Consider the following 15,786-nt stretch of genomic DNA (forward strand, 5'->3'; position numbering starts at 1 on the left):
CTACTTACTAAACACTTATTTGAGTTGCAAACTTCAAGAGACCACATCCACTGATAGAACTAGCTGATTGTGAAATCCGATAAACGGTGTAGTGCATAATGTGTATGCAATGTATAGACCTACAAGTTATCCCAGCATTTGTCTGCACATCAAATATAGCAAGTACAGAAAATCACTTCTAGGATGGGTACAGGTTATAGACATGAAACCAATCATGGGCGCCCGCAAGGGGGGGGGGGGCAAGGGGGGCACTTGCCCCCCCGCTGGAATTCTAAAAATGTTGATGTTCAATTGTTTAATATCATACCAGGTTATTTTATAAACTGAACTTACTGACAGTCATCTAGCATTTGTTATAACTGGAAATTTCTGTAAACAATTTAATGTTGCTGACGTTATATTGGTTTTATGTTCAAGAAAATTGTTAATGTGCCCCCCCCCCCTGGAAAAGATCCTGCGGGCGCCCATGAAACCAATAATATAAAAGAAAAGACCGAGAGATATCTGATGACTTTTTCACGGAGAAAAGCAGATTGTCAATACTGTGTGTTCAATCTCCCTTTATTTGCTATAGATTTTCAGAAATTCAAAAACTGCGTAATAGGTTCCTCAAATTTTTATATAAATAGTTTCATTGTTATCATAAAAGAAAGGTCGTTTCTAAATAAAGAAAAGTTTTCCTCATGGACACAGGTGTTTTCTCTTCAGAATACGCAGAGCGAAGTTCTACGAAACGTAAAGAATGTTTGCTTGTTTTCTCGACATGACCAAAGCCCCAAAGTTACATGATCGTGTCTATCAATACACGCTGTGAAAGCATCAGTCTAAATATTAAACAAAACTGTACTACTACCGGTGGTACTACAACTACCGCTTTTCCCACGCCTTGCGGGGTCGCGAGTGCGAACTGTGCCGCACATGCGGATTTGGCCCTGTCTTTATAGCCGGAAGGATGCAATCACTATTGCGTGTTTCTGTGGTGGTTGGTAGTGTAGTGTGTGAATATGAAGAGGAGTGTTGGGACAAGCACAAACAACCAGTCCCTGAGCCAGAAGAATTAATTGCATGCGATTAAAATCCCCGACCCGGCCGGGAATCGAACCCGGGATCCTCTGAACCGAAGGCCTCAACGCTGACCATTCAGCCAAGGAGTCTGACTATTAAACAAAACTGAAAATTTAACACAAATTTTCAAGCAGATCACTATTGCACCTGTGAAACCTCTAGTGCTGTATTTTTTAATATGCAGTGGTCAGACATATTGTTCAACAAGGATCAGTGGGAAACTACAAAGCAGAAGCTAATTGTAGTTCAAATACAAAAAGGATGATTTGAACATACTCTAAAAAAGGAATCAAGACTAGATTGGAATCCACAAGGAGCACAAAGATATTGAAGACTATGGCATATGAGGAATGAGGGATTAAATGGAAGTAAAAAAAACCGATATACTGAAATGGAACACTTTTAGTCCAATGCTCCATAACAAACAGGAAAGCAAAGTGCATCATAAAACATAAAATCTGGCAAAAGCAAGTATTATAAATGAACTATAAAGATAACATGGAAAAACTGAAAGTGACGATGCATTAGGCTTATATGACATGAAAATATCACATATCCTTTTCATTACTGGCTAGGCAATGTTTATGCAGGAGCTTCATGGAAAAATAACAAATATCATAACTTATACCTAAATCTTCAAGTTACTAATAAGGATGATGAGGTATAGGAAAGAAGCAATACATAAAAATGCTTTGAACATTATTTATTCTTTGATATGAAACTGCAAACTATGGAACATCTCTGGACATGAGAAACAATCATTACATTCAAAGACCAAACTCATTTCTTGTTCAAATATCTAAATGTTGAAGTAATAACTGTATAATTAATATAAAACACACAATGACCTGAAATGAGCATGCTCATGATTATTAAATATGCATAATGGTGAAATGTTTTAGAACAACAAAAGATACAAAACAGATATATTTTCACAGAAAAATTAACCTTCTTTAGAAACACAGTTTGGTCTTTGAACAATCAACACCTCAAGCAGTATTTGCATATAAAGCATAGCAGTATCAACATATTTGGCATTTTGTTTTGCAAATCAGTGAATACTAACAATACACCCACTGAAGCAAATGTTAAAATCTTGTCCATCATTTGAAAGACATTCAAAGTATGGATGAATAAATACGTGTGCTGAATTTCACCCATACCTCAACAAAGGCAGACTTACTTTTCTTTGCCTGATAAATCTAATTAAATATTCAACAAACTAAAAGGAGAAAAATTAAGCATTTTTTAAAAAATATTGCACACTGCACTGCAGATTAATTCAGTGTATGTGTGAATTCCATGAAGTAAGTTAAGTAGAAGTTTAATAGGAATATCCTGTGCATATTTTTATTGTACTCACAAATCCACAGCCTTGCTGGTTATATTCCAGCAAGGCAAAGTTACATACAACAACTAGCTAATGATCTCCAATATGAAGACATTAACATAGAATAATATTTATTGTAATCTGAATCAATTTACTGCCATTCTAATATTCTATTATTCACAGAAAATTCCATATAGTACAGGTAACTAAATGGCAGCAATGTTCTCTAATGTTCTCACTTTCATCAAGTAGTCTACTAACATAAAGCAATTTCGATGACAAAGTTTGCCTCACACAGAGACAAAATAAGATAGGAGATCATACTAAAATGAAGTACAGCAATGCAGACAGTCCATCAGGAAGAACAATGTTCCAAGTCAACCTTTAACCAAGGAAGCATAAAGAAAACAGAAAAGTAGCAATGCTATCCCCCAGAATGACTGCTCAGGATAGTACACTTAAGGCGCATCTGTTTTCCTTAACACTTCTAAATCAAGAACTGTAATGTTAGGTGTAAGGCATTAATGAGCTATCGTCTTTTTAACATCTCTCTCCTATTGCATACTCCACATAACCCGACACCCACAAGACTAAACCTACTACACATGATCACAATACTCGGATATGTACGTTATGTACGAGTCGTGTGCCACCAATAAGCACATTATAAAAATGTTGTGAGTTTATAGCTATTGGGGTCCAAAGGGATCTGCCAGAAGCCATTAGATGTATCCAGTTCTGTAAAAACTGTTACATTGGCTGTACTGGCATGCACATATTCTTTACTTAGCCAAGCATATTTTCTGTTTAAATAATTCTGCAATGCCAATTTCTGTTGAAATAATTCTGCAATGCCAAGGGTCAGGATGAATATTGGTGCTGACAGTTTGCCCAGAGATGCAGTGAAGATATTCTCCTATCTCTCTTATGAGGACTTAGCAAAGTCATAGTTTGAGTGCATTTGGTGGCAGCAGGTGTTCTTGCAGAAAGGTACCGTATATGGAATTATATTATGTACAAGCCATGTGCCAGCAGCAAGCAAGTTATAAAAATGTTGAAAATTTCACCCCAGTTGCGAGCTCCCAATCTAGTATCTGTCACTGCGGACAGTACTCTCATTCAACTAATCAATGATTCATGTCCTAACCTTGAACAACTTTACATATATTGGGTGATAATCTGACATTTAATAGGATCTTATAGCTTATTCAAAGAAGCAGGATTTTCTGCAGATACCGAGTACTGTATTTCTTATTGTGCTAATGACAACCTGTGTGTATTGCTGTGTTTATAGCACTTCTAACTAAATCCACATATCAATTTTATGCATGCTGTACTCACTAAAGCACACTTGTACAAGTCAAGATGTATCAACTCTGGCATTAGCTGGAGGTGTCTGATACTTCATCAGTAAGATGATAGTCGTATATGCACAGATGTGCGAGTCTTTCCAAATAAGGAGCATACTCCAAGGTAGCATCTATCAGTACACGACAGGCATCAGAGTAATGTAGTAGGCGAGTTTCAGCTTTTGAAGCTGTGTCTTCACTAAATGCAGTACTAACTAGCTCCAGCTCTGTGATATTAGGGAAACAACTGAATACTGAGGAATAATCTCTCAGATCAGGAGAGTGAAGTGCCAGTTGTGAAATATTTTGCAAGCTTTCAATATCTACATTATCACAAACTGTCCACAAATTTCTCAACTTTGAACACACAATGTTTGATGTAATGTACAAGCAGTTCCCAACTGATCTTAAAGCTAGTGATGTGAAGAATAGAAATCTTATGTTCTACAGGAAATGTGCGGTAGGCAATAATGGAGTTATGTTAAAAGACGATAGCTAATCAAATTTGTACACCGAACATCACAACAAAAAGCACTCGCTGTAAGTTAGTCTATATTGGTCCAAAACTTAGAAAATTAGATTTTCCACCAACATCCTTTCTTTTTCTTCTATAAACCTCCCACTGTATGAAAGTTTCTACAATGGCATCGAATGCTATAAACTGGACCGTTCTGCACAGCAGAAATAATTACTACAAAACATAGCACAATACAGAAAACTAGATATTAACCATAAGACTTTGGCTTTTTCTAAAACTTAAACAATGGAATGTGAAGTAAAATTTAACTGGCTTTAAGCATTTTATCTAAAAAAATAAAATATATTTTGTGTCAGTAGGTACCTCTCAATCACATGTTTCAATTCTAGAATAAGACATTTAAATTGACTGAAATGGAGATGAAGTAGTAGTTCTATATACTTCTATCAACAAGCAATCAGATATGCCAAAAACAAAATTCAATAAGGAAACTTAGACAAGTTTATTATATGATCACAGCCAATCTATATGAACACAAATAATTTTATTTCCAATGTGCTGTCTAAGCCAAGTCCAGTTTGAAATTCTATTAATATTCTGAACAGTCCAAAAACTTATCATATCCACGCTGCCAAAACATGAAAAGTACTTATTATAACCTCGTCAATTATTATTATCTAGCACAGTTTCTAGTCACTGGCTGGGTCTGATTAGCACCTTAACAATCACATCAAAAGTGCTCCTCCAGAAGAATAAACAAAGGAAAAGAGAGCAAATCAAATAATACTATCATATTGCTAATTATTCTGATGCCATACCCACTATCACTGACTTAAAGCTTTTCTATTCTGATCCCACAGCTACATCAGGAATTATAAGCCTAACTCAAACATGCTACCTGAGGAGCATGGTATGTAATAATTATAGATTTAAAATGAAATTTCAGTGTAATAAGGTTTGTCAAATTGTGTAAAAGAAACATATGTGACAATGTTCAATCACAACTCAAGAGGCATAGGCGTCTGGCAAGAAGTTATCTTAACAGGCAAGTACACCTATGTACTGGTCACAAAAAAACATACCACACAATAGACTTCACATAATTAACGAGACTAACATGAGGTAAACTTGTGCGCACAAACATGTACACAATTATAGGAAGCATCAACAGATAGGAATAATAAATTACAATTTGTTCATAACATTCTGTAGTACAAAACATTTTATGATAAAAATATAACCAGGCTATACAATTACCACCCAGTTTCACAGACAAAAAAAAAAAAAAAAAAAATGTGAAAACAATCACAACCTAAAATACTGCTCTACAAAAATGGCATCCTCTCTATCAAATAAACAAGGCTTGTTAAATATTTCTTGAACTTTGAATAATTAACTTGTCACTGTGGCAATCTCATAGTAATATTGAAACATTAAACATGTCATGGCCATCCATAAAATTATTATTATTTCTTTAAACACAGTGTATGAATAGTTGCAGATAAACGTGCAAACATTTAATTCCTGGTTGAAGGTAACCAAAATAATCATTGGAGAATTTACAGCAAATGCCAACCAGCTATAAGCAAACAACTCTTAAGGAAAATAATTGTGCAATGGATTTTTTTTATATATGAACCAGTTCAGCTGGTTAGATATAAAAATAAACAATACATTGACAAGATGGTAAGAAATGTATACAAAAATGCACAGTGGAATGTTATGTTCCAACTGACCTGTAAAATAAGTTATCATTAAAAATTCTAACTATCAATGTAAATTTACATTAGGCACACCAATGAAATGTACATCAAGAAATTAAATCATGAAAAAAATAAAATAAAAAATCCCTGCCTTTATGAAACAATAGTTGCAGGTAAAAGTAATAATAGTTTTGTCAAACTATGACTACATAAACGTATTTTATGTTAAGTGGTTCATATTTCAGACAGGTACCTATTCCACCATAGATAATGGGATGGCATGTTCATTTGTTGTATTGAAGAAAAAAAAGTTTTTTTGTTCTATTTGGTTTGTAGCTAAATATTTCATAATGTTCATAACACAACAGTTCAATTACCAAAAGCATAACGTATAAAAGCTGAAGAAAAAGTGTGAGCTCCAGTTCCACCCATAAGCAAACTGAAAAGAGTTGTGGCCCCACCCAGCACGGTCCTCTGAGATGGCAGTATGCTAGTATTATAGTTTGGGACAAATCATGACAACCTCGCCTCACACCACTACTTTCCAGCGGCAGCTCAGTGTCTATTAGTGACTTATAGGATTTACTACCTCTACAGCAGCCAGAGTTGCTAAATCGGCTACTGCACTCTACACAATAAAAGGATAAATACTACAGAGTGTGAAGAAGAAAGTGGTTTGGCAGCCTCTCCAAAACAAACAAGGATCACTTAGAACTCGTTAACTCAGCAGGGTGCAGGGTGTGATTGACTATTGGCTTCCAGCTCGCTTCTAGGAACTGAGGCCGTCATGTTTTGTCCCCAACTATACAAGTGTGCATGGTTATCTCAAGTTTCCATAATGATCGCCAACTGTTCTGCTATTCACCGTCAATGTGAAAACGTTGAGACAGTGTAGTTGCCACCTTATTGCTTAACTACTTAGGGAGCATTATGTGCAAAATAAATTGTGTGTGAAGAGAGCGAAGTGGGAAAGCTAGATACTGCATCCAGCCCACATATTTAAGGACCGATCTTCCTCACGTAGACATTTCTTTAGACCACCTAGACAGCAATGCTTTTTCAAAATGGAAGAAGTCTATCCCTAGAAAGGCCAGGAAACAGACTCCTGATTATTTTACAAGGGATATTAATTTTTCCGATAACTTCTTTGTAAAAGTAGATGCTTTTGATAAATGATGAAAGAGTAGAGGCTCAAAGACAGAGGTAGAAATTAAAGGCAGAAGCAGTCCCCCATATCTATCCTAATCGGCCCAAATCTTTTCCAAAGACTGTTAAGAGACCTAACTCTTTCATCGAAAGAGAATCCCTGTGGACAAATGTTTCTTTCAATAATAAGGCCCTAACCAAAATGTGTTGGTGATGGACTCATAAGCTTGGGAGCTGAAGATACCCCTGATGTCATAAATGCTAGAAAAATAATTGCTTTGTTATAGCAATTTGATCAACAGATTTAAGCTAGAATATATTTACTTGAAAAAATATATCTTGGATGTAAAATTAAACATTAACTTCACTTAAACAAAACAGTTTGCCTCCTCCCAGCGAAAACCAGACAATTGTAGTCTATACAAATTCAAAGAAATGCCAACTAAAAAATAAAATAAGATATAGTAATGACTAACGAGTTTCTTTTCGATCTGCTACTCTTAAAAACAAATTCTCCCAAACAAACTGCTTAAATAATGTCTTCTGAGGCTCACTTATGAAAATTGGTAAAGGTTCTTAAATGCCTTATGGCATAAATTATCATGCTACTGCTGTCATAGCACAGTTCTTTTTAGCAAAAATGAGGAGAATGAATGAATCTGAATTTCAATTAAGTTAAACATTGGGCAGAAGTTCAATTTAATTCTAATTTTCTGAAAGTGGGTGGCTTCATCGATTTGGGAAATTTTACTCCTGAGGAGAGCAAGGATCAGTTTGCACATTGTACTCTACCTTTCATGTCTGTTCTCTTATTTTTATAACTGGATACAACCCATAACTGGAACACTAATCCTGGTACCATAATCAGGAAATTTCTCATCCAAGTTATCATACAACTAGAACAATATGATGTTAGAATTAATGGGTTCATATCAGTTTGTAGCCAGTCTAATAAGTTATTGAAATTCTTAGGAATACCCGGTAACATATTAAAACCTAAAGTGCTCTATACGAAATCCAGCTGACTGAAGTAAAAGACTGTGCGCATTTTCAGATGCAACACATATTTAAATGTGTAGTGAATCATTTTAATGATAAAATGTAGGTATATTGCAATGATGATTGCTATAACTCATTTTATAGGAAAGTTTACGAATGTGAAATATCTCAACCTAGTATAATAACAACTTCAAAAATTAAATTCCCAGAAGAAAACCATAATTTTAATTTTTTCGACTGCAAATTTTAAAAATATTCAAGATCTTTCCAACTGATGAGCCCAATGCTACACTGGGGCAAACCAAACCAAACCCAAACCCCATGGCGCAACAGCCCCGAAGGGCTATGGCCTACCAAGCGACCGCTGCTCATCCCGAAGGCCTGCAGATTAAGAGTTGTCGTGTGGTCAGCACGAAGAATCCTCTTGGCCGTTATTCTTGGCTTTATAGACCGGGGCTGCCATCTCACCGTCAGATAGCTCCTCAATTGTAATCACATAGGCTGAGTGGACCTCAAACTAGCCCTCAGGTGCAGGTAAAAATCCCTGACCTGGCCGGGAATCGAACCCAGGGCCTCCGGGTAAGAGGCAAGCATACTACCCCCACACCGAGGGGCCGGCACATTGGGATAAAATGCTGGTAACTTCACGATTGAAAAGGCCTAAAAATTGAATATTTTTGAGATGTCCACCTTACAATACCATGCTGGAATTGATCAAGTGGAACATCCCCTTCCTTGAATCTAGATACTGAATTAAGGTGGACATCTCTCTCAAAAAAGATTTAATATTTGATCAATTACTGTCAATACAGGCTTTTAACATGAAATGTATTTCATGAAAGGCCTAAAAAGCTTGAATGTTTTTAATAATTATCATTATTTGTACCCTAATTTATTCCAACAAATGGATGTTTGATTGGCATTTCAGATCTATCGCTAATGGGATAAAATTTTATGGAGTGTTAATTCAGAGGTTTTAAAAGGTAGCAAAACATTTGAAAATTTATGAGGGATCTCTACTCTAACTCATAAAATTCATCAATTCCTATACATCATTGTTTAAAGAATCAGAATTACTTGAAACTTAAATTATGTGGCAAAACATCCTCTGAGATGATTAAATAAATGTGCTTCTCGAACATCACTGGAATCCTCAAAAGTAAATGTAGGAGTGTTTGGATGATTTAAATGTAATTACAGTGAACTTGTCACAATTCACATACTGTGAAGATCATCTATTTGTTTTACTACCCAAACTTGTATTCTGCTACTTGAAATGCAGATTATTATTTTTCTGCACAAAAGAGGTAAGAAGGGAATTATCTACTCTGATGAATGCATTATCTACTCTGATGAAAGCAAAGATATCTGTCAAATCAAACAAATGGTCCAGATACTGGCCTTCCATAAGAATGAGTCCTATATATCTATTTCTTATGTAGTTAGCAGTTGTTATGCCTGCCACTATTCATCACACTAGGTCTCGATTGTTAGCAGCACCATCTGAGTGGTGGACCACTGTAACTCGTGCAGAGCTCACACTTCTTATTCTATACATTATGCCAACAGTATGCTGTGACATATTCTAATACAGAGGTCAAAATATGATTTACAATCAAGATTCTGACTTTTAAAAATAATCTATTTAAAAGGTACCAGTAAAAAGACCTTTTCCTTAATTCTGGAAAAACTTTCAACAGTGATAGCTAACCCACACATAGCTTTTCCTTTCTTTATTTATACTGTCTGTTACTAAAATATGGAATAACATATCACTAACAAATTTTTTAAAAACCCTTATCAGTTGAACATAAATGCTTGAAAAAGAATGAAAATCTTAGCAAATCTAAAAACTAACAGTGAACCCACTTGATGACCCCTGTGAACTTCATAGCACATAAACAGCCAAGAGCAAAACTATGAGATCAGTATTTCTTGTAATAAAAAAACAGAACAAAAGTGGTTAGGAAATATTGAACAAGCCATGTACCTAGGTGCTAAGGTGACTATATAAAATGCAAATTAATTCCAAATGTAGTTGGCAGGACTGAAATACAATCCAAATCATAAATGGGATTTAATAGTAGTAAATTATTGCAAGTCAGTACTTTCTACCCAGAATTGGACTCACGATATTCAAATAATTTATGGATAGCCTCAACACTAATGCATTTCATTCCTCTTAAAGGAATAATAAGATAGCCTTAAGCTAAACCATAAGACTTCAAAAGGTACAAATACCTTTTATTCAGTGAATTTTGGCTTTAACACCAACATACTTCGTGGATGTTATTCCATTAGTAGTTACACTCTTAGACTTTTTACCATTGGCAAAGTATGCCTTGTAAAAGAATCTAGCAAAAAGAACGAAGTAACTAAAGTACATGGCAATAGATAATTTAATATTAGTACGCGAAATGTGACATTCTTGCTGACCACTTTCTAAAATCTGATGGGCCCATATATTAACAGCACAGCCAATGATCATCTGTGTTAGCTGACATGTGGTGATAAGCATAGCAAACGCACGAGGTGGGGAGTAGCCCATGGAGCGCAGAGCATAATACATATACATTATGGAATGTACACAGTAGTTCATGACGATAAACCAACGTGCTGATGCTGTGTACTCTGTGTACGAGTACCACGAATACAACAGAACTGTAATGTGATGATACCAATGAAGAAATATTAATGGCTGCTTCCGCAGCACAATGAAGACTGTATCGCCCAACTCTGGAAGTTTTGACAGTACAAACATCCATGTCCAGAATCCTGACACACGGTCCTGTTCGATGAAACTGAAGAAGAAAAACATACGTAAGATCCAATATTCAGTTAAACTTAAGAATACTACATTGATAACTCAACTAATAAAAACATAATACCTTTATTGCAAGATACATTACACCAGAGTAAGCTAGTGTAAACTAAAAGTAAAATGTTAAACATATCAAGAGAATATTGTTTCTTCTTTTGAATCACATTACTGTAAATAACCTAGAGTAACTAATTTTAATAGAATTTCTAGTACTCCTACGACAAGAACATTGACGATTTATACACATTACCAACGCTGTAGTAACGAAACTAATTATATATGATGTGGTCGTACAGTGCGAGGAACTTTGATTGTGTCTGTTCACTGAGAATGGCGCTAAGAGACACAGACTTAATGGAGATCCCAATTATGATTTACTGATGCAAATTCTTCAAAAATATTGATAAGAGAGAGGACAGACAGTTAAGATAGAGTAAAATAATTTAAATCCTGAGCACTGTATGACCACATTGTAGCCTACACAAATGTCTTTCTAATCATAACATTGGTAATCACACAAGACAAAGTAATTCCGTCCCGAGAGTCAGCTGCTGTGGATGACTATTCCCTAAAGGTTGAAAACACTTCAACAAGGTTATCCAATTACCATTAAAATGCAATACTAATCTAGTATAATTAACTGTAATTATTGTCATCATGATGAATATATAAACACTGAAAATTATAATGAATAGAAGCAAAGTCGTGTAATGTAGCCTAAACTTTTTAACAAAAGGTGCAAATTCTGTGAATTATCCAACAATAAAAAACTGGTGTCAAACCGTTGCACTGATGAGCATGAGAAAGGACAGCTGGATAAAAAGGAAGAGCTACAAGGTAAAAAAAAAGTTTTATCTAATTTTTCAAAAATTGGTTAGCTATGCTTACATATCCTTCAGCTTTTATGGATGAAATAAACAAGTAATTAATATAATGTGGTGTCGTTCAAAATAAATTACATCCATTCTATCAACCATGGGATAACATTCAGATATAAAAGAGGAAAGTTTATGAAAAGAGAAGATGTGCTATACAGTCAATTAAAGCAAAATTCTTTCAATTCTGTGACAATGGTCTCTTAGTTTCAATTCTTTAAAGAGCGTGCATCATTTTGAATGTGTAGAAACAAAATCTTTGAGGAACAATCAAAGCTTCCATAGGTAATAGCACAATAAGCTACCATCCTTGGTGACACAGGTTCAGATTCCTGGTGCTGCCAGAACGTTAAGAATGGCAGGAGGGCTGGTATACATGCAACTTGCCTCCATTGGGGGTGTGACTGAGGAGAACTGCACTGCCTCAGGATGAGGACATGAGTTTACTTGATCAAAACTCAAAACAAGGGATATTCAATATTCTTGTACAAGGAGTGATGCCATAGAAAACCCAACATTTGTTTTCTACAAGGAACTTCATCATCATCATCATCATCAAGGGAACACTACAATGTGCCATATAAGAACTGTAATTTGTAGACCTAGAAAACTTTAATAAGCATAATGATGTAGTAATACCATAAAATCAACAGTACAATTTTGGGTCTAGAAAACTTGATTATTCAACTGAAAATAATTCTAAATATTCACTATATTCTTGAACTAAATTCATGCTAGACGTTACATCTGATAAATTTATGAAAGAAATCATGTGTATAACTATCAGTGACTACCATTTTAAGTGTTCTTTTTGAATTCAGCCCAAGAAATTTATTTATAACTAGCATTTGAACCTGTTCTTCGCACAGGAATCTGTACTGTATTACACGTTTCCTTCAGGAATTTATGCAAAAAACATGGTTCTATTCACAAGTTTATTGCGACATGTTAAAATTATATTTTCCTATGAAAGCACATTGCAGTAACGGGAAATAATATGAAGCGGAAAAAAGTTGAGAGAGAATGAGGATGATTCCAAATTTATTGTACAATTCTTGGTCGAAAGTTGTGCGAAATTCTCCGTGGTTCTCAGGTTTCATATTGTATCTCTGACCAGTGGCGGGGTGCTCTGATGCTGGCGACACCTCCCTTAATATCTGCCCTATCGAAAAGAGTAAAATTGCTCTTTAGATTTTCCCGTTACCCCTCCTTGAAGTGACATGCACGACCTGTCCCACGGTAATTACCTGCAATATTATCCGCCCAACTAAAATCCAATTTTTCGTAATCGTCTGCGTTATTATCCATTGTACAATAAATATCTACATGGCACAAAGGAACAGAAATAACATTCTTAAACGTTTGTTATATACTGCCTTTTGACAGACTTATTGTTAACAAATATACTTGAGAACAATCTTCCTAAAATACAACTCCATGCGATAACCATGACGATCATATTTCACCTGATAACACAATCCTACGTGAGTAGATTCCAATTACATAGTCTGGTTGAAATAAGACCAGCAGTTCTCCACTTTTAGGAATATACAAACAGATAGATAACCAGTCAGACAGACCAAAGGGAAAAGTTCTACCTCATGTTTCCACGGTGTTCAGTTACATTATGTATAGACAAGTTACATTAGGTAAGGTTAATCTTTAAGGCGAGCGAAATATAATGCATCATCTGATTTTCCCCCGTTATGAGGGCTATGCCGAAAGTTTTTAGCAGAGTGTGAGAAAAAAATTTATTTGCGAAACAACAATTACAACTTTTCAAAATACTCTCCATTAGCAGTACACATTCTTCCATTCTCTAAAACCACTTAGAAAATGTTTCAGTCCAAGCTTCTTTCAGGATGTCACTTAGTGCACTCTCGTACGCTGCAATGGCCTCTTCATCTGACGAAAACCGCTGCCACTTATTTTTTTCCTTGCTCTTAGGGAACAGAAAGAAGTCACATGGGGCCAGGTCAGGTAAATAGGGGGGATGAGATAACACTCGCACTTTTTCCCTTTCAAAAAAGTACATTGTTCTGGCAGACCTGTGTGCAGATGCATTATCGTGATGCAGCAGGTGCCCACTCTTGGACTTTGGGTGCTGTGACCTCCAAATGGCAAGGACTTCAGGAAGACAGTCATTCACATACAATTCAGCATTGACTGTACGACGTGTGTCCAAGGTCACAGAGGTGAGATGCCCCATTTTCGTAAAAAAAAAAAAAAAAAAATGTTGCCACCATCTTCCTTCCGGAGCTCTGACTTCGAATTTTCGAATTTTTGTGGGTGGTTCCTCCCCTGGAAAGCACCACACAGCAGACTGTATATTCGTTTCAGGGTCATAAGGGTAGACCCATGTTTCATCACCTCTGACGATACTGTAGGTGTCTTCAGACTGCCCTCCATTGAATTTTTCTAGCATGAAATGACACCGGTCCACTCTCCCCTCCTTTTGGCTTTCTGTCAGGGAATGTGGCACCCAACGGGCACATCTCTTGGTAAGGCCTAAATAATCGTGAACGATGGTCTGCGCTTCTCTTGACCCAATATTTAAGGTCCCTTCAATGTCACAAAATGTAAGATGTGGATCTGCTTTGATCATTTCCCTCACAGCATCAATGTTTTCTTGAGTCACAGCTGTTGCTGGGCGACCGGGACGAGGTTCATCTTCAATTGACTGCCGACCCCTTGAAAACTCGCAAAACTAATTTCCAAATGTGGCTCTAGAAGGGGCAGCCTCACCAAAAACGTGCAGCAAAGAAGAATGGCATTCTTCGGAACTTAAATTTCTTTTGATAATCATAAAAAAATCATTGCTCGAAAATCGCGGCGCGACAAATCCATCTTGCACCGTGTCTGACTCAGCACTGCCTGTGCTTTCTTCCCTTGCTGTGGAGGAACTACCGCTAGGAGGGGTTGCGCGCGCATGTTCCAAGGTCGAAAAACATTGCTCTTTCAAATGAAAATAATCCCATTGTCCTCAGAATTACGGTTTAGGCGCTGCTAAAAACTTTCGGCATAACCTTCATATGGATGATTCAAATAACTGAAGGTCTGCGAGGGTGTCTGTCAATGGCTGCAGAGCATGCAGACCGTAGAAAATAGTAATTTTCTCTTTCATTTGAAGAGTAAGCAAAATTATGTACATTACAATTATTTAAAATGAAGGGGTGTTTCACATATACTCTACAGATTTTACATATAATCAATAGTGTAACAGAAAATTTTAAAAACTCTTCTGGTCTTCCTTTAAACCCTCCTCTACTTAGTGATTTTTAAATGATATGCAAATCAAAATGTGATCCTGGATGAGTAGACTCTAGATATGAAGTTTGGTCGATATATAGTCAATAGTGTACGAGATAATGGTATCTGTGAGTCGTTTTTGATCAAGTAGGTCCTTCAGAAGAACATTTTGTGTTAAAATATATTGCTAAATCTTTCCTTAATCTCCTGGCAAAATATGGTAAACAGTAAACACTAAACTTTCAAAATAGAAGATGAAGGTTCAGCCCTTCCTCAGGCCAACTGATGAATTTTAAGGTACTAAATTGTTTGCAGGATGTTGATTGTTAGGTTTATTTACTCATTCAGTAGGTTCTCAGACACAAATTTGGCATCATTGATTACTGTCTTACCATATGAGATGTTCAGTTCCTTGTTCGCACTGTTATTGAGAGAGAGATTCCTGCACATAATTAAGCTTAAAACGAGATTATTATTATTATACATAAAATTGTTGGGGGTCCGCTGTCTGTAATGTCATTTGTTCCACCATAGTTTGATATAGGTCTATTTATCAGTTAGGTGAACTTCAGATCATATCAGTAGTTCTTGGCTTTCGTGTCTGTTTCTCTGTTTGTTCCCACCATCAAGGGTGAACGGCTGAATAGATCTTGACCAAACTTCATATTTAGAGTCTACTCATCCAGGAGCAAGGAAGTTTCAGTATTTTTAATATAAATACTAAGCAAGATACCCGTGCTTCGCTACGGCTTTAAAATTAATTATTCAAAG

At 36.0% G+C, this 15,786-nt stretch overlaps 1 protein-coding gene across 1 annotated transcript in view; it reads right to left on the reverse strand.

Moving 5' to 3' along the window:
• Nucleotides 1–1,753: 1,753 nt before the first annotated feature.
• Nucleotides 1,754–15,786, reverse strand: part of Baldspot (elongation of very long chain fatty acids protein baldspot) — a 30,835-nt gene continuing 16,802 nt past the window's right edge. Inside the window, exon 2 of the mRNA XM_067135716.2 lies at nt 1,754–10,871. Coding sequence (XP_066991817.1) covers nt 10,319–10,871 — 553 coding nt within the window. The 3' untranslated portion in view covers nt 1,754–10,318. The remainder of the gene's footprint in view (nt 10,872–15,786) is intronic.

Source organism: Anabrus simplex, chromosome 1, assembly GCF_040414725.1.
Source record: "Anabrus simplex isolate iqAnaSimp1 chromosome 1, ASM4041472v1, whole genome shotgun sequence".
Lineage (NCBI taxonomy): Eukaryota > Metazoa > Arthropoda > Insecta > Orthoptera > Tettigoniidae > Anabrus > Anabrus simplex.